Raw genomic sequence first — 21,097 nt, forward strand, 5'->3', positions numbered from 1 at the left:
CTCTTCGGTATCAACTATTTTGTTTAAGAATACTCGACTCGGTCAATTTATTTTTTGAATAACGCAAGTCTTATGTAAATTGCCATTACAATTTCTGGCACAGAAGTTAAGGTCACCGTTAAAAAAACTAACATGACACACTCCTCTATTTTACACGAGAAAATGTGTAATTCAAAATAAATATCGATCTGTTCGAGCAGAAGATATGAATTTTGTTTTACTCACTCTATATATTATGTTATTATACGAAAGATATAAAGTGACAGAGATAAAGCACCCTAATTGATTCATTTTCATTTATATCAGTAATTAAAAATGGCATCGGCAGTCATTCTGCAGTAAGTAATCTCTTCATACGCATACGTTTATACACTGCGCAAAAAAATTAACGCACATTCTGAAAATCTCAATTTTAATGAAAGTTAACTCTACATTGACTTTATAACTTAATTTTTATGTTCTCTCGGAAAGGTTTTGAACGAAACAAGACACATTAAATGGAAGAAAAATTCAGGATTCCACCGAATCTTATGTGAAAGAAGAGAAATGAACAATTTTCAAAATACTGAAATGCTGATAAGTGATTTAATACTTGGTATTTCCACCCCTTGCGTTAATTTCAGCTCGGCAACGACGGTTCATACTCAAAATGAGTGATCTTAAAATGTTCTGATCTAATCCTTCCCAGATTTCTCCGAGTTGGATTCCTAAGTCATTAAGAGTAGCTGGATGATTTTCTGAACTTCTCAGCCTTCTATTGAGGTTGTCCCAAACCTGCTCAATCGGATTGAGATCTGGACTTCTTGCTGGTCATTCCATTCGAGAGACTTCAACCTCTTCAAGGTAATCCTGAACGATGCGCGCACGATGGGGTCTGGCATTATCGTCCATGAAAATGAAATTTTCACCAATGTATGGGGCAAATGGCACTACATGCTCTTCAAGAATGTTCCCTATATACTTATCAACATTCATAGCTCCATTATCAACGACCACAAGGTCTGTGCGAGCAGTCAAAGATATTCCACCCCATACCATAATCAATCCTCCCCCGAAACCAGTAGTATTCAGGAAATTGCACTGAACATATCTTTCATGTGGACGTCTGTATACAAGGGAACGTCGATCACAATGGTAGAGGCAGAATCTAGACTCATCTGTGAAGAGAACTCTTTCCCAATCGGCCTCTTCCCAAGGGATATGCTCTCTTGCAAAATCCAAACGCGCCCTTTGATGGGGTGGGGTAAGAGCTGGGCCTCTTTCCGCGATACGAGGCCTTAAATCATATTCTCTGAGGCGATTTCTTATTGTCTGAGTGCTAATTTGCACCTCATGAGTTTGCTCAAGCTGAATTTGAAGGAGTCGAGCGGTTGCAAACCGTTGTCTCAACGAAGAAACTCTTAAGTAACGTTCTTGAATGGCAGTTGTTACCCGTGGTGTACCCACTGTACCCTGTCCTGCTCTTCGGACATTGATCGAGAACAACTGACATTCAAAATCTGATAATATCTTTTTTTTTATTCCTGCTGGGAAAAAAAATCTGTATTGAAGAAAACCGTTGAAAGTGGATAACATATGCATGCATAATTCTGATGAAAATAATTATCATTGAGAACACCTTCAGTTGTAGAATAAATTTGCGTTAATTTTTTACCGCAGTGTATATATTTGAGGGTTTTTTCTACCAAATCTGGTGCAGAAGGAATAAAAATTGTTGTTTGCAGAAATTGATCATTGTTCAACATAGCTTGCCAGCTGCAATTTTGGGGCATGGAAAAATTTCAAGGTAATGTCTATGACAGACTTCTACATCGGACAATATCTCGGAAATATGAATATAAATTGTCTGGCTTCTCATTGAGATTATTCTTATGGTCATAATTGACATTTTTAAAAATCTCAGAGAGACAGTTTCACGTCACATAAACTTCTTGAGTTGTATTTTTTTGTAGCAAATTTCATTGAATGAAATACTTATTTTAGTCGAGCCTGCAAATGGCTTTTTGTTGTGACCACAACGGACTAAAAGTGTTTACGGACGAAAAGTGTCTTCGGACAAGAAATATTTGTCTTCAAGAAAAGTCGAATTTTCATTCGGGAATCAATACGTAAAATGCCTTTTTTTGTGGAAGTAGACCAAGAAATAACGCTGTTCAGTAGGAATATACGATATACTATAAGATTTCCATTACCTATGTAGGTGGGATGCTAAAACTTGGAAAGCCATTGAGGTCATTAAAATAACCAAAATTTATTCGATATATATATGATTCTACTTTAAAAAACAGTCCTCGTATTCTTACCAGGTTTTGTTCTAAATGAAACAAAAAGGTTACCTTCAACAACTAAGATTCAATAGTAAGGGAGTAAAACCTCTAGGTCAAAACCCATTAAATCAACTAATGGTGCTAATCGATGTCATACCCACCTCAACAATTGAGCACGATACTGTCAGTCCAAAAGACCATCCAACAGTCGTAGGTAGTTGTAGATACATGAAATAAAACTTCGCTTCAGCAGTCCAAAAGTTAATTCCCAAAATACGAAGGGAAAAACCTTGACCTAGAAAGAATATGTGGGCGAGCTGGACGTCCCATACTTCTATTTATCATTCTTTATGTATCGGAAAAGCAATCAATAGTTAGGAAAACTTTGGGGATACCGATCGGGAAAGATGTATCTGCACCAAAGTACACAGCGGTGTAGAAAAGTCGTAATGATATTTATGAAATTGAGAATTAATGTGTTTTTTGTTTGGGCACCCAGATTTATGCATTTCATTTGTTGTACACATTCCGATTTCGTGATAGTGAACATAAATCTTGTTCAAACATCCTATTTCTTGCTTCATAAAAATGGTGCGCCTTTTGATGTGAAATTTCTTAATAACGTGAAGAAATAATCAAGGTTGTCACAGCCAATCTGATACACTGTGTATATCAGCGAATCTGAGACTTTTTTGGGTGCCTATACCGTAAGAATTTCACAACTGAAACTGTGCAATAAAAGAATGAGTTTTTTTCGAAATTTCGTCATTGGATATTATGATTTTTAATCTCCTAGCTCTCAAGAGACTAATCTCTTGGTATTTTTCGTATAATAACGTGTTTCGTTTGAGATTCTAGCGATACTTTTCGATAAAGATATTTTCAATCTGATCTTAGTATACAAAATTAATCATCAGGGAACATCATGAAAGAATTTCATTTAAGTTTTCCATGCCTGTGTATGTACAACAAAACATGGTGCTTCTCACACTATGGATAATTTCGAAGTGAAGGCTTTCCCCTTTTGCCATCTTGAAATCTCCATCAGAACCAGAAAACGAAGTTGATTAATTTCTTGAACTTTCCCATGAACTTTGGTGTTTGATTAGGCGACAAACGACAAAATCTATTTTTATATCGGCATTGTTTCATATCTTTCGGCAACCTAAATCTTGTCATATATGAGGGCTTCGATAGACCTTCAGTATCGATCGTGATATTTTACAACCTTCTATAAAACACGATATGACCTTCATTTTGGGAATCTGTCGCATCAATAAAATATGAAATTTTTTCATTGTTCATAATTCTCTGAACGCGTCATGGTTTAAAAAACTCATTTTGTGAAAAACGTGTAATCTGTTTCAACTTCAATTATGGATTTTCATCAAGTATCGGCCATATCAATTTAATACTTATTCCCAAGCATGAAATGGTATATTTATGGCCGTATACACAGTTTGATTAAACTTCGTTTAAGCTCTAAAGCGACGTTGAAGCATAGAATCTCCATGGAAAAAAATGCGTTTAAGGAATTTATCTCGTTTAATGAAACGGTTCATATGACGATTAATGCTTGGAAAAACTTGTCAGGTGTCAGGTTTCCAGCTCATTATGAAAATTTAAAATGACCATACTCCATTCACATTTATTTTAGCAGTCGGTTGGCCATGAAATAATTTTCTCAAGTTTTTGTAACTAGAACGGAGTAAGGTTGGCACTCATGAAATGTCGTTAATGTCATAACGCCGTTGCCACAACTAATATCAGTTTTTATTACGAAAATGCCGAAAGTGATTGAAAAAAGAGACAGGGTTTCAGGAAGTACTATTTAGAATTCAGGTCCGCTCATTCAAGTAGTTATACCCTGATATTCTAAAATCCACAATACGTCAGAAGGTAGCGAAAATATTCAATGTAAAAGAATTTATATAATGTTTCATCTGAATCCAAACGACTTATATTTAAGCTGAATATTTCCACAATCAGAAAGATTGTGAATGAAGGGGATGACAAAGAATCTCCTTCTATTGGGGGACACAAAAAAGTGGTGCCATTTGAGAATTTTCTGTTTGAGTGAATAAATGCGAAAAGTTTACTACAGGATTTTTGATGAATGTCATCGTAGAATAAGTTCCCGAAAATTGATTTTTCTATTTTTTATTTGACTTGTCCTATACATTGTAATTGTCTTAAGGTACCAATAAATAACTAATTATTTTTATTATATCAATGTATTGAGATGAACAGCCAGAAATACGCGCCAGTTGTCTTGTTAATTGTTATTCATGTAAAATTTTCGTTCAAAGATAAAGTTCATCTTGACTTGAAACTTCCGTCAATTCCTTTTACTTGTATTGATGCAAGATGATTTTTGTTGAAGAATTTAACATTCCTGAATTTATCTGTTAATTCCTTCAGGCGATACTCATTTCCAACCACTGCATCATATGCATTTCATCTTCAGGTTAATATTTTTGAAATCTACAACTGATGTAACGTATTCAAACTTTAGCCAAAGAAGATAACGAACTTTGACTCTCCTCAAGCTAGTGCATATTATGATACTATACTGATCTCTTGTATTTTCCATGCAAATAACTGGATTTGGCATGCCTTCAATCAGTTTGTATAATCCTCAAATATGTTCGTCACATATTTTCTGAAGAGATTCGATATTGTGATAAAATACGTAATAACAGAAACTTTTACGTAGAACGGGCAATATAGCGTTGATTTAAAACCCAAAAATGTTTTGACAAGCTTTATAACCCCACATTTTCGTACTATACAGAGTGGAATGTGTCAAATTTCCATGGCCAACCGAGTGCTAAAATAAAAGTGAATGGAGAATATATCCTTTTATCTAAGTAAAATAGGAAAAAAGTCATGATAAAAGTGTTCCTTCTGACCTCGAGAATCTTCTGTTAAACTTCATTTCCCTCAATGAAAGAGAAAAAACAATGATATTTTTCAGGTTTGTGAATAAGGGATAACTGGTATCTGAAAGAGAAAGTACGAATCGTTTAACAGCCAGAAGTAACTCGAAGAAAATTCCTAGCCTTGGGATATCAGGCACATCATCTTTTTATTAAATTTCTTCCTCGACTAGGGAGAAGACGAAAACTTTCTAATATCTTCCAGTGTAGACCCGATCTTGTTAATAAAGTAATTAAAACTCCTGTTAGCGGTTGAATCATATTGAATGAACTTCTTCTTCGAGATAATTCATTGATCAACTTCCTGCTAGAACGTTCGATATTTTGCGAAATTAAATATGAAAGAGGCTTCAAATCCAGGGCGATTTTCACTACAAAGTTCATGTTTCTTGAGTTCGTTGCAAATATCGGGGCATTATTGTTTCATGACGGTTCGAAAACTGAAACTTTTCTACATTAATTTTCTATATATGTTTGTAGAGATGGATATAGGTAGTATATTTCACGTATTTTCAACTGGAGCTTGAAAGATTGAAAAGTTCACTATCAGAATATATACAAATTGAATATTGGAACAACTATCGACAGATCTGGGGGGGTTAATTAGATTGTTCACCAGATGGCGCTAATTAATAATACCTACCCAGAAGCTCCTAGTGATATATAACTAGGGCCCGTCAATTCAAAGCGTTTTCTATCCAAGTGGGAGTTTTGTTGCTCTGAAGAGGTCAAATGAAATCATGTTCCATTTCAGCATCTACTCTTCTTCGATGGGATTTTTTTCCTTTGTGGTCCAAATGATAGTAAGTTGACTAGTTCCATCCACACACTTATTGATTTTTCATAGCAGAGGGTGCAAGGCAACTGAATTATTTCTTACTATGGTATTGATAGCGCTGATGACAGTCACAGAGCACTATCATGAATATACCAATTTACCCTCGAGAAAGAAAATAGGATCCCTTGCAACTCCAGTAGCGAACACGCTTTTCGGTGTATCGTCGATGATTAATTTTTTGATAAAAATAGGGTGCCATAAAACAAAAATGATCAACCTGGCATCCGACACACTGTCATAAATCCTTCAGGAAAATCAACACATAAACTTCTATTAAACGCTAAATCCAGACTAATCTTCGCATGGAAACGCCAACTTTCTTCAAAATTTATGTTTCAATTTGCACGGCGGAAACTTTATCGACATCTGCCCAACTTTTCGATTTTATATTCTCCTGTAAAATCGGAAGATAAAACTTCGAATTTAGCATGACTCGCTAGGGGATGGAGGCAATCAATGCAAACAGACGCGATTTCATGGCGGATAAAATTGCTCACAACCCAGCATAAACATAACGTAAATGAAAATATTAGCGGTTTCGACACTGGACATTTCATAACTTAATGATGATTTAAAACGTATTGAAAGCACTCATGAATTAGCGAATTCACATTATCAAGGTTTGCTATGCAACTATTGATGTGACTACTTCAATGCTGATGGAACTCATTTTTCTGGAAACAAATACATCAACTTTTCGGAAATACTGAAAATCCTGAGTTGGCTACCATCCCCATGGTAACCCTTCATAAATTGTGATAACTAAAGATTATAGAGAAGAAAGAATGGAAAAAGAAGCGACGATGTGTGCGCCATCTCGTGTTTCGAATGTGTTACTAATACTGGTTGGAATATTGATTTGAGGACCATTGAAAAGATTTCATTGTTTTCGTTTTGGGAAACGATTGACAGTCAAATCGTTCATCGGGCAATCTAAGTTTCGTGAGACTTGGTGTGAGTCTTCATCAATCAATTTGTGTATTGTGTTATAAATGAATGTTAAAAAAGGCATAACAAAACTACCTCGATTCCGTCTTGTATATCTCTGTAAGGATTTTTTTATTGTGGTTCTGAATATTCTGTAACTAATACGTAAAGAACTCAAATGTGTATGGTATGACGGTATATTGGTCTCAACAAAGTCTATATTGGAATCCAACAAGAAACTGTATTGACAGTGCTTTCTCAGCGCCATCTCATTGTCGAATGTGGAAAACACAGACCAAAATATATTCTGTTTTGAATGCTAGAGATATGAGGTTAGTTTAGTTTCTTCGTTGAAAATCTATGATCATTCGAGACAGATTTCATATTATCCTTGTGAAGAATGTTTCAGTCTTTACTTTTTTTAAGGTTCAAAATCAATGTTCAATTCAGAAACAGATTACTGTTTTTTTTTGTAATTATAATTTAGAAACAGGTTTTCCGTTGTCAATCATCCGAGGTAATCAAAACAAAGAAAAAGCGTCATCGAACTTACGGCATGCCAAAAAACAGCAGTTTTCACCCGTTATGGAGTGGAATCTTTTCAGAGACCATTACTTCTTATCGAGTAAAGAGCTTTAGTTTACTTGGAAGGCTATCTTTGATTTTCTCCAAGGAATCACCATCTGCAAAATTCTGCAATTATTGGTTAACACTCCTACATCGATCAACCTGTTGAAAGCTCGAATTCAGACTTCTGTTACAATTAGTTTAAGTTCTTTCATACCTCTTATCATTACGGAGACGAAAACATTTCGAAACCCACAAATAGCAAAAATCGAAGTATGAGAAACGTTTTCATTTGACCAACTGCATAAGATTCTCTGTTCGCAATACACCATACGGACATGAAACGACAACCTTGACAGAAGCTGTCGTAAGATCATAAAAGCGTCAAAATTCAACCAAAATTCTCCAAATACCGAATAATGGGCGATGAAACCAGCCAAGAAAAAGACGAATCAGAGGAAGAATCCAAGACCATAAACGTAACTGTCAAGACGCAAAAAGACACCCAGAGCCTTGAAGTCGCCGAAGATACCCTTATCTCCACTTTTAAAGAAATGATCGCGCCTAAATTCGACGCCATTCCTGAGCACCTTCTTCTGATCTTCGCTGGAAAGGTGATGAAAGATCAGATGACCTTGAAACAGCACAACGTTCAGAACGGTTTCACTATACATCTGGTGATCAAGGCAGTTCCCCCGCCAAATGCGACGAACGAATCTCAAGGCTTGCCAAGGGCTTCTAGTAGCTTCGCCAACATTGACCAGAGTCCCCTCATTGGTCTGGCCGGTATCGGCGGGTCGAACAGCCCATTTCTAGGTCCAATCCTGTTGGATGAGAATACTGTAAGAGCAATTTTGAGTAAGTTCATTTGTGTGATTCAATTTATCGATTTTCGACATCCTGTTGCAGAACTGAATGATTCCGACACAGTTTTTATTCCGAACTTCGGTCGAATTCAACAAAATTTGTTACCGTTTCTCTATAATCCTCCCTCATGAAATTTAATTATTTCGGCAAACTGCAGTTTCATACTCAGCATGTTATATTCTCAACACAACTTTGTGATTATTTCTAACGAAGCCACTCGGCGATATTTTCACGGTATCCGGATTTGGCATCCACGGTGCCGGAAAGATTAAATACGAATCTACCCTGCTAACTTCTGATGACAGCGAAGCGAAAAATAATATTCAGATCACAGGTTTCAGGCCGTCAGAACCGTTGGAGATAAATCTATGTTGAAATGGTTTCAGACACGTTAGAACGCCTAGTTTGATTAGAGCTCGTCTGCTCTTTTCGGTATTAGGTCATGCTGAATGTCGGGAAGTGAAACCTGTTATTATACTGCTCAACAATTGATAGGAATAACGCAGCTTTGGTTAACTCATCTGAAACATCTGTTATACATTGCGTTCTATCAGGCAAATCAACGATATTTAAAATTGTTTTTATTATATTTTGTTCTACTTTATTGAGTTTAAATACCTTGTCGCATTTGTTGCTTAACCAGTTTTTTCTCGTATGAATCTGAATTTAGATTTGGGTTGGTCAACACCTATGGACACACCCTTGTATGGCGCTTCTGAGCAGTACTTCAGGACTTAGGGAGAATCAGGACAATACAATAAAATACAATACAATACAATACAATATAATACAAAACAATTCAATACAATGGACACTAGGTCTGCCTATAGGAACAGCGGCTTTGAAAGAAAGATGACAAAATTAGAAAAATTTTTGATGAGAATAAGAGAATTGAATAGGTATTCATCGGCAATCAAATTCACCGGAAATTAAATTTTTTACCATCCCGTACTTTATATACTGATTCAACGCATATTTCGAAATACATCATTACAGCACAAATACCCCAGATCCAAGCTCTGGTCGAAGCCAATCCAGAATTCAGCCAGATCATCAACAACCCAGAACTGATCCGTCAGACTATAAACATGGCCACAAACCCATCGCTGATGCAAGAAGTAATGCGACAGCAGGACAGAGCTCTGAGTAACATCGAAAGCCTGCCTGGAGGTAAAACAAGCTGACAGTGTACATATACTGAGTTTTATAGCCACAAGGAATAATTTCTTCAACTTGATTTTTTGGCAATATGACACTTCAAAATTAGGTATCATTGAAATCAAATTAACATAAAGGTCCATTACCAAAGATTATAGAGTTAGGAAGATAGGAAACCAAGCGTATACACTTGCTGTAGCGCCACCTGGTGGTTCAATTGTTGTACTAAGATGCCAAGAATGGTTAAAATATTTATTCGACGGCCATTTGGAGAAACATAATTTGACTTTTGTAAGATTTGAAGAAACATGGCCGTTTTGTTTTGGTTCTCTTTCCGCTCGTCGTTTATTTAGTTCATTTTAGTCGTTTATTATTAGAGTTTTTTGTGTATTTACTTAGTGAAAACTTCAAAATCAAAGAAAAATATCTTTGCTCAAAATGTCTTATGGAAACTATTGTATGGTGAGGAACTGTGGAAACTGTAGTACGAAAGATTCTCCGAATATAAGTTTTTTGAATTTACCATAAATATCTGAACGTAAGTATTGAAACTCGTACAATGTGACTCTGATATTGATTGATTTTTATTTTCAGTACTCTGAAGTGAATAGGATTTTCAGTATGTCCAGACATTAACTTGGTGAACTGCAGTAAAAAAGTTTCTCCTGGAATACGTAGAGTCATTATAAATTCTTTGAGGTTGCATCTCCTAAATACTGAGCAGAAAAAAGAAATTTGTTCTCTGATGTACGATGAAATTAGTCTATGTGAAGAGTTGCACTTTGGCAATCACCACGTTGTCTATGAGTAAGTGGTGAGACAAGCTGAGGATGGTATAAAAGAGTAAGTCCAAAACTTCAAGTGAAAAAAACAGAGCAATACAAAGTACTAGAGAAACCAACAGGTCGAATTTGGGAATAATTTTTAAGTTTAAATCTGATTTTCTCAAAACCAAATAAAATGCACTTGTACTCCTAGGCTCTTACACTACAATTTTATACATTAGAATAGATACACGTATTTCAATTTATCACTGATTTTTATCATTTATAGCTGGATATATGTATTATTAGGTTGATATGCAATTCATGTTATTAGTGAAGTTATTTGCATTTTGGAGTTGACTTGTTATTCTTACATATCTTTACCGATATACAGGTTACACCTATGTAAATTTGTTTTTAATTGTGGCTCTGAAAATTCTGTAACTAATATGTAAAAGAATTCTTGAGATGTGTTGTATCGAATATTTGTTCATATTAATTTCTGATAAAAATTTTACAAATTCAACTGATTCTATTAATTGGAAAAAAAATGTATTGTGTAGAAATTACACCTTTGATATATAACATTTCACCATGTTCTGTTGTGTCCTATATTCAGAGCTCAATTATTTGTGTACAAGATGTTTTCAAAGGTGAATGATTTTCACCAATTGTACCTTCCGTTAAAAAAAAGCCTGACCTTTGAATACACCATGTACAATCTTCAATTTTGTCAAATTTTTCTATATATTTCAAATAAAAAGTATAGCAAATCTAACACAGTATTTCATTAATATTAATTGATTCACAACAATGTTTAGATGAAAAAAACATCTTGATCATAAAACAAAGGCCTATTTTTGTTTTGTCGCTCAGGATGTTTTTTCTGGTTTCGACCAAGTCTACTCGAATTCAATAAAAGGAATAGAATTCGAATTTCGCGCCCTTTTATCGAGGAACAGAATTCGAATTTCGCGCCCTTCAATTATGAAATAGAAAACTGTCATTCAACAGTTTGAGAGCACGATTCCAGCGCCACCTGATTGTCAATTGTGTGCAACACAGGCCAAAACGTATACGCTTTTTAGTACTAGCGATATGAGGCGGTTTCCTATCTTCCTAACTCTATAATCTTTGGTCCATTACTGGATGGAGAAAACGAACAGTTTGGTAAACAGCAACTCTACCCTTATTATTTGACTACCCCCAACATGAGTAGACGTAGGCATATATATGCGATATCTGTACCAGTCAACCAGTCATACATCGATTTATTCACACAAAAAACCTGAAAAATATAGTTTTCGCGGAAATTCCTGTTGCCAAGGAAACAAGTTTTTTATTCCTTATTGGTGCAACACTTCTATCATCACTGAGCATTTTTCTTATGCAGCACTTACTCTCTTATACTTCTTGCCACTTTATCTCACAAATATTCAATATGATGAAGGTCACATCAACAAACAGGCTTCATCTGCAAGGGGATTTCTTGAGTTTCATCAGTTTCGGTGCTCCATACACCAAGCTCACATAGAGACATATATCGGGTCCGATTAGTTATCTACACTTAACTGATTCTATGAATCTCAAAGAGGCACATATCTATATCACCACGGACAGCCAGGCCCTGCTAAAGTCCCTGGAATCACACTGCCAGTGATGTCTACTGACATGGGAGTGCCGTAATACCATAAAGCAACTGGCCAGAGGCAATAAAGTGACTCTACTATGGGTACCAGGGCATTGTGGTGTTGAAGGAAATGAGAAAGCCGAGGAATTTGCACAAAGGGCATCAAAGTTAACACCTGCTGGACCTGAGCCTTTCTGTGGGCAAGGAAAACTACAATATAAGGCAGCGGTCTATCAGTATGAGTTGAACATCAGAATAACCTTCTGGAGAAACACTCCTGGACTTACCCAGTCAAAGAAATTCGTGATGATTTCACCTACCTACACCAGAAAACTGCTGAAGCTGTCACGAGTTAAGCTTCTGGTGATGGCGAATCTGCTGACAGGGTAGTTGGGAGAGTGAGCAGATGAGGTTTGTAGGCTCTATGGATCAGAAAAAGAAACAGCTGAACTCATGGTATGCAAGTGTCCAGAGCTAGAGGACTCAAGAACCACTCATATGGGAAAACTGGTAATGGATACTCACGAGTATGAAAGTCCAGGTTTTTGTTCTCTTACTCACAAACACCTTTCATACATTTCTTGGTGTAGCTATACCGATACACTCACCCTTACAGTATTCCTAGAAAAAATATCCACAAGCTGCTCTTGAATTTCATGGGTCATCATGACTCAGAGTAACCCGAGCAAGACTGCTTTCTGCATTCGTCTTCTAAAAGCAAAGGATCATTTTTCCAAGTCCTGGCAATACAACCCCGTGGAGTATACATATGATTTTCCTAAATTCCTAATCAATTGATATGAAGACATTTTGTGCCACTCCAAGGCTTTCCTTGCAGGCCTTAATGGGAAAGCTTCTTGACTGCTGATTTCCTCCGGATGTTCACTTCTCTATATCCTTAGTGCCATTCCTAACGTTTGTTGATGGGGTTGGTATTTCAAAGATTACTCAGAACCACAATCAATTGAATTTTTCAGAGAATGCCTCTCTAATTATCGTGTAATTCCATGTGGTTGTGGTTTTGTGTGAACCCGTTGTCCACATATTTCCCGTCATTTCCGCAAATGTGACCCAGTCATCCCCTAACCTATCCATAACTCCCTGTGACAGGTACACAGATACTGGAACAGATGTTCAGAAACGTGCAGGAGCCGATGATGGATGCAGTCGACGAGAGTCTCCGTCCCAACCCTTACGCGTCCAACGACGGCAACGCGACGGGGGTCCAGCAGCAGGGCGCAGAGAACAGGGATGCGCTTCCCAACCCCTGGACGTCAGAAAGAAACGCCGAAAACGCCCCCGTTTCGAATACGACCGCGGCGAGGCCGTCGGCGCCCACCAACTTGACTAATTTGATTCAGCAAATTATGCTCAATACCGAATACGATCAAAGTAGGTAAATAGTTTCTGATGGCGGAGGTAACTTGATTCTAGGTTTTAAACGTATGACGCAGGCGTGTCTGCGGAGTGTTCACCTTCCATCGGGTATGGTAACTATCGGGGACTGGTCCGGTTTCTCGTGGCATTAAATTACCTTGCAACTTCGACAATTAATGTCCGGTGAATGTGGTGGGAAACCATTCCGATTTTTTTGGCCATTTGTATGGTACGTAGGTGGGACGAAAAGCCGCAACGTTGGGAAGCCACAATGTTAGGAAGGGATGTCGGAATGAGGGGCAACGCGGCAGCGAATGGGCTTTGCACGAATGAAGTACTCTATAAAGAAAAAGACGCCTTCTTGAGTTGGGGGAATTGAAGGAAAAATCATCGAGCTTATCTTATATTATTCCTACCCTCTATAGTTGGGGAGCCCAAGAGGTAAATTCGGATTTAATCGAGCGTGTCAGATTAATATAAAGGGAGATACCTTAGACCCTGTAGAGTACAGTTGTTAGAACTGTATATAGGGGGAATTGTCTAGGACACCCTGTCTGAATAGTAAAAAAACGATCATTTTACATACTCGAGCGTGTCAGATTCAGTCACATGTGGTTAATTACATATGTTGAAAAGTATACATTCTCTTAATCTGACAATTTCAGCGTGACGAAAATGTCTGGGAGGGCGTTAAACTTACAACAAAAAACGTCACGTGTACATTCTCTAGCGCAGTGGTTTCTTTTCTTATGTTGAAGCTAATGACTCAAGAATAACGGAAAAATCTGACAGTTCCAGCAAGCCGAAACAATAAAAATTGTCCATAAAGGTCACAAAAATCAGTTTTTCTTCTCTCCTGGGCTTCGAATTGTTTTGGCATTTATTATAGAAGTTGAAGAGCATAATAATTTCTACAAATTTTGTTCGAAGCAATTTTTTTTAGTTTGAACGTTTTTGAGATAAATGACTATTAATGTACATCAGACTGGGTTTCTACATTGACCTTGGTCTTTCGCATGTGTGGCTAAGCTCTTCGCCCTTATCACTCTCTAGCTCGAAAACGGTTAAGGGTTTGAAAACTTGCTGCACTCAAAAGTTAAGAGTCAGACTGTCAGATTAAGAAAAGCCCCCTTGATTAGTGTCAGATTAATGACGTTCAACACGTCTGCAGCACCGAGATTAACCATCTGACTATCTCACACGCTCGGGTATGTACAAGTAACGATTTTTTTTTGCATTTTCAAAGGACCGCTGTGGCCTTGCGTCTCTTTGCCAGTCTCTTGAAAAGTAGCTTCCTTTGGGTCCAATTAACATATCCTCTAAAAATCTGACTCGAACCATTTTCAACTCTTCCGTATGGCCAGCCCCACCACGCAAACTGTCAGATTAACATGAATATATTATCAGAGACACGTAGAGCATAAACAGTATCGTAATCTGACACGCTCGGGTATGCATATATGACGATTTTTTTTACATCTTTGAAAACCAGCAGGCGCTTTCCCCACCACTGAAAGTGCAAACATCATAAAACCTTTTTTCTTTCTACCATCTAATCTTCAAAATCCACGACGCTCGAGTAAAACCCTATTTAGCATCGTCGGCTCCCCAACTACTACACACATCTGTCGAATAAATGTCACTATGGTAATGTTGGATTCGGTATGGACGGTGTTGGAAATCCATCCGAACGCCTTTCAATGGTTCGATGGAGTTGGCCTGCGTTCGGTCTAGACGTAGTGCATCAAAGAATGTTTCAACAATAGGGAATACTCCTTCTCAAGAAAATTATGTATTTTTAATGAAATATCTTTGAAACGTCACATTTGAAATAACCATTTCAACCGTTTCCAAAAAAAAATTATTTTAAACACTTAAAAATGAAAAATAAAAATGGATATTTAAAGTTTAACACTCCAGTACTCGCGTGGGGTACTACAATACCCCAGGCTTCACGTATTGTTTATGTATCTATCGGACGCGCGAGTACTGGAGTGTTAAAGCACTTTATGAGAATTGCACAAGCTGGCAACATCGACTGAAATATGCCTTGATAATAAAGGACAGCAAATGCATTATCTTGATGAGATAGACAAAGATGGCTGTCTATGAAGTCTGCAACGAACGAGGAAGGTCGTAAAATTTTATGGGATTCTTATGGCCGGTTGCAGTTGAAGCTCTCCAGTGAGTTTGCGCCTGTAGATCAACAGCTGTTATTTTATAAACAAGCTGATTGTACATTGTCTTGTATGCACTGTTGCCAAATCGTAAACTCCCCACAAAGCGATTTAAATTTCAAAACCCCATATTTGAAGGACGATTTTGAATAGTTTCCGTGAATTTGAAAAAATCATGAATGAAACTCATAATTATTCAGTTTATACTTGCATATGCAGTGATAACCCAAATTGAGGAGAATTCCCCACTATTTCATTGTCTGGTAGCCATTTCCTACTGTCAAAAGTGTTACCAAACCTCATCCCCCGGTTTCCAATTCGAAACTGAACCCTTATCGCTTCATATCCTAACGAAAACCAACACTTATTGGAGTTCAAGCTAAACACGGCATAAGACTCGCAGAGGAACTTTTACATAAGACTCTGGAGCATCGTTAGATATTCTTATCCTAGTGAAGAATAAAGGTACACGTGATATACGATGAGGTGAAGGAACAAGCAGGTGTGTTGAAAAGAAGCCTTATTCAGCCTTATTCAATGAATACGTGGTGTGGAACGTGTCACATTTCTACAGCCAACCGACTGCTTTTATAATAGTGAACGCATTATACATCGCGAAGGATGCGCTAATAAGCTACAAGACGCCGTGAATCTTGAAGGTTGTCGTGAATTGTATGTCAATACCAGCACCAAGCACTCCTTGAGCTTGTGTGTGTCGGTTTCTTTCTCAACCGCCTCAATCACCAACTTCTACCGCCTTTGAAAGGCGAGAGCTCATGAATCTGCACGTTCTCCATTTCCACCAGCTGTTCGTCGAATCCACGCCGCATCGAAAGATGTAAATGCGGTTTCGGCAGATGAAAATATACGCGAACAGATACGGAACTATTAAAATAAAACGAAGCTCTACGGGTATCGCGAAATTCCGAAGGCGGACACGTGAAATCTCGTGCGACGTTTGCTTGCTGTATGGCGGCGCTATTCTTCAATAAAAACCGTATAAACCGTTCGTGCGGTAGCTAGCACGATTATTGCCTCCCAGAAGAGCGGGGTGAACGTGGAACCGATCGACGATCGCGTGGCGATAAGTGGGAAACACTCGGCGTGGAAAAACGGGCTCGAGTTAGCGGGAAAGTTCACAGTTTCAATCACGGCGGCTAAAATGTGTTCGTTATGGTCCGATGGAGGGTCGCGATAAACCGGCGGCACTTTATGGTAATTCGGGGAAAAACAGTTTTGAGAGATTTCCGCTGAAAAAGGTCGGCTGGAATGTTGGATTCATCTCGTTTTATCTCATCTAATTTGGACATTCGTTTCCGTTGGATTACTGAAAGGAAGTGGCTCTGGTAATTCATCTTGTAGGCACTCGAATTAAATACTCGACGTTTAAGTGCTTCTAGTTCATTATTTAGAGTAATGATCTGGGAAGAAAAAAATCGCAATCACCATGAAGGGAAATTATTGATGAAGTTATTGTAGGATTCATTCGGCTGTTTCCATCAACAGCACTGGGCTTAATGCTTACTTCGCTTAAATTAAAATTTGTGTCACGAAATACTCGCATGTATTAAAAAATACGATATACAAAATATTTTAGAATGAAAAATCTAAAACAAATAGGTTTTAGGTTTTCCCACAATCAATTGTCAACCTAAAAAGATCATTATAATTGATCATGAATGGATTTGCCCCTCTGAAAAGTGAATACTGAACAAAATTTATTGAAACAGAGGTGGAACAGGGACATAATGGGGAAAAGGCCTAGCAGTTCACCCCCCTGAGTGCTTCCCCTCCCCCCGGGTTTGCACACCAGCAGAAAATCATATAGTAGCTGTGGAACACGAACAGGATGGGAAAAGACACAGTAGTTAACCACTGATGGCTTTCTGATCTTCCCGGGTTTTCACACCAGTAAAAAGTCGTACTAACAGCCGAGGTGGAACACGAACAGGATGAATGGCACATCGGTTTACCCCTGAGTAGAGGTGGGCGTCGATGCGTCGACTTTTATTGTTGACCTCGATGCGTCGACTTTTATTGTTGACCTCGATGCGTCGACAATACGTCGACTATGAAGCAAGTGTCGGCAATGTCAACAATGTCGTACGTCTCAAGTTTGAGGTTAGATCTATGAATTGTTTCTTCTTTCAATATGTTTGTATCCGTTTTTGTCTATCCTGTTGAAATCGTAAGCAGTATATATTCACATAAGGGAGAAATCAGTTTGAGTACCAGTCAAATTATTGTTAGGGCAAAGATCCATAATCTATCGTCAACCATCAGCGGTTCTTCTTCAGGATGATCCCACAGGATTAATGTTCAAATAAACAAGGGAAGTATCGAAAAAGCCTCTAACTCATGAAGACATCCATACTTAACCCTTAATAACCTGAGTTTCTACGAGTATTCTAATTGAATAAAAACCCTTTATTGGAGTCTACAAGACAAAAATAACTCAATTTTTGTTTGAAAAATGTATGGTTTTTGAGAAAAATGATGTTACATATATGTAACGCTAATAGCTACAGTTACTGAGAAATACAATAGAGTTGCCAGTGAAATTTGCGTTACATATGTGTAACACTAGGTTATTATGGGTTAATAATAATAATATCGTTCAATTTCAAATGCAGCTTTTGTTTTTGTGCTGTCTACTTTGTTGACATTGTCGACGTCACTTAGAAAGTCGACCTCGTCACCGTCAACAATTAATTGTTGACATCACATTCTCGACGTCGCCCATCCCTGCCCCTGAGTGCTTTGTGCTCCCCCTGGGTTTTCACACCATCAAAGAATTGTCCTAACAGAAGAGGTGGAACACGAAGAGGATGGGGAAAGGTCGAAGCTGAGTGTTGTCTTAAGGGTTATGTCAGATCGAGATGACAGTACAAACTTCCACCTGCTGTCAAAAAATGGTTTCCCTGTTTATACATTTGCCCAAGAATCGCAGGAATCGCTAGGGTGTATTCCTGCACCATACGAGATACTGACATCTAATTCGTCTGGATTTGAGTTGTGTTTCTCTGACGAGGTTAAATGAGATCGAATTCATGGTCACCATCTAATCGTTTATTATAGCTAATTATAAACATGGCAACAATATTTCCTCATCACTTTGAACCTAAAACTTTTCTCAGACGGCATTCGATCTATGATTTTGCAGACATCTTGCCAGGGATGAACAATAACGTCACCCCCGAAACGAACTACGCAGCACAGACAGACAGACTGATGGATTTGCTCTCTAGGATGCGCGAGAGCAGCCAGCCGAACAGTGCCGCCTACGAGGAACGGTACAGGAGCGAACTGGACCAGCTCGCCTCGATGGGTTTCGACAATCGCGAGGCTAACCTGAGAGCCCTAATTTTGAGTTTTGGCGACGTCACAGCTGCCGTCGACAAGCTGTTGAGCCAGAATCTTGGCGGCTTGCAGTGATGATGAATTATGTCGGTTTTATGATTACGTTCAGATGTTTTTATGGTGATTGTATCGAAAATAGATTTTATTCAGTTTTGAGATCTATGTTCAATGTTTATGTTCGATTGCTTTTTTAAGTTAGGTTAGGTTAGGTTAGTTAGGTTAGCCAATAAGTGTTGAGCGATACCGTGAATTTTAAAGTTTTTGTGAATTACTATTTCACTCATCCCATTTTCAGTGAGCAAGTTTCCATAGCGACTCCCGTTTCACATTGATAAACATTGCAAGACACTGCAGGTAGTAGTTAAATTCGGGAGCTATGAATTGGTGGAGTCTGCAGAGAAAGTGAGAATTTCTCAAAACCCCGATTTCTTTTAAGACTCCCATCTTCTGTTGGAAACATTCAACGCTGCACTGTACTGACGAGGGACGTTGAGTCCGAAACCAGTCTATAGTTGCGTAATTTTGATATTTCTCGACTTGCCCAGTTTGCACTTGGAATGCTGTAACAGTGCTCCTTATTTTCATTGATATTTGAAATTAGATGGTTGTTTTTCACATCGAGAGTATAAATAGTCGATGTAATTCAATTTGAATCCGGAAAAGCTGCTAGTATCACCCCATTTAACTGTAAATGAAATAATTCAGGCTGTATTTCTTACCAAACAAAAAAATTAAATAGAAATAGGTAAGGAGAGTGAAGGAAACGCTGACGCGACTACCTAGTCAACAGCAGACTGTTAAAAGGGCTCCTAATATATAATAAACAATAAACCACTTTTATTTCTATTGACTATCTGTATACAAAGGATAGATACTGTTAAATATTAATAATTATGTTGATACTTTATGCTATCTGGCCAAATCAGCATAATAACAATGTGCCAAAATGACACACATTCGTTCTGTGTCATTTTGACACACATTCGTTCTGTGTCATTTTGACACACATTCGTTCTGTGTCATTTTGACACACATTCGTTCTGTGTCATTTTGACACACATTCGTTCTGTGTCATTTTGATTATAATGAACAGAAGAATATTCAGTTTCGTAATTTTTTATCAAGATCATTTCAAGATTATCTCATGCAAGCAGCAGCAAATTAATTGATTAAAGCATCAATAACTAACTGAGTTATGGATTTTTAATGTCAGTCAGGCATCGAAAACTATAATTCCTATTCGATGTCCAGCAATATAATATCAATCTTGCTGACGGACGGAATGAAAATGGAGCTAGTTGAATTATTGACATTTATAGTGATTGCCGAGTGACGAAATAAATAATGAATGATTATTTGCGCCCTCGTTTTGGGCCTCTTATCGAGCGAATGGTAAAACAACATTTTTCGTTGCAACTATTAGTGAACACAGACAATGGCTTCATTAAATATTGATAGAAGTAATTCGAGCAGTTATGGTAGCTAATAGAATATAAGCGGCTTTGGTTTGGATTGGCAGAAAAGTTCTACAACTTCCCACTCTCAAGTTTACGTTTTGGGATACATATGTAAAAACAAAAACGAGTGTTAGAATGATTCGCTTCCACTTTTATTCATCTCCATTTAAGGAAATAATTTCCCCTGAAATTTTTTTGTAAAAACTCACCTTTTCTTCGAAAAATATTGTGATAGTTTTAAAAATGCCTCGCCATAAAAATTTCATATGCCCCCGAAAGTAACGAAAGGCGGTTTTGAAACAATGTAGCGTCCGCTATGTCTACAAGTCCTCTTTGTGACAAAGACAAACGGAAAAATAAATTTCCATTCTCCCGGAAACGGATGAGTATAATTCACTCCTCTCAAGGGTTTTCCTAGATCCTTGGAGATTTGCCGCTTACACGAGAAGTATGTATATTCCTATTTCGAGAACGGAATTTAATTTGATTGAAACGGAAGCTATACTTAATCATCAAATGTGTATGAATAAATCTATAATCTCCAGGATAGTTTTTCTTTAATTTTCATGTTGTGGATTTACTTTGACTGACAGGATTCTGTCAATACTGAATTCGGGAATGGAATAATGGAAGATTTAAAAGTCTGTTCGTTCAAAAGCAATTTTCAGTCTAATAATGAAATTCATTCATCTGGTGAATGATTGATGTTGGGCAGTCTGATCCCATTGAACTATTTACAGATAGATTATATAGAGGAAAAAAGCATTGA

At 37.6% G+C, this 21,097-nt stretch overlaps 2 protein-coding genes across 3 annotated transcripts in view; both read left to right on the plus strand.

Moving 5' to 3' along the window:
• LOC123319447 (dopamine receptor 2) overlaps positions 1 to 21,097 on the plus strand; it is a 150,311-nt gene that overhangs the window by 44,837 nt on the left and 84,377 nt on the right. The window lies entirely within an intron of this gene.
• On the plus strand, positions 7,882 to 19,027 carry LOC123319449 (ubiquilin-3-like). The gene is made up of 4 exons (XM_044906431.1): positions 7,882 to 8,396; positions 9,402 to 9,575; positions 13,068 to 13,349; positions 18,675 to 19,027. The coding sequence occupies exons 1-4, from the start codon at positions 7,958 to 7,960 to the stop codon at positions 18,944 to 18,946; spliced, it is 1,167 nt and encodes a 388-aa protein (XP_044762366.1). The 5' UTR covers positions 7,882 to 7,957; the 3' UTR covers positions 18,947 to 19,027.

This window comes from Coccinella septempunctata, chromosome 8 (genome assembly GCF_907165205.1).
Source record: "Coccinella septempunctata chromosome 8, icCocSept1.1, whole genome shotgun sequence".
NCBI lineage: Eukaryota > Metazoa > Arthropoda > Insecta > Coleoptera > Coccinellidae > Coccinella > Coccinella septempunctata.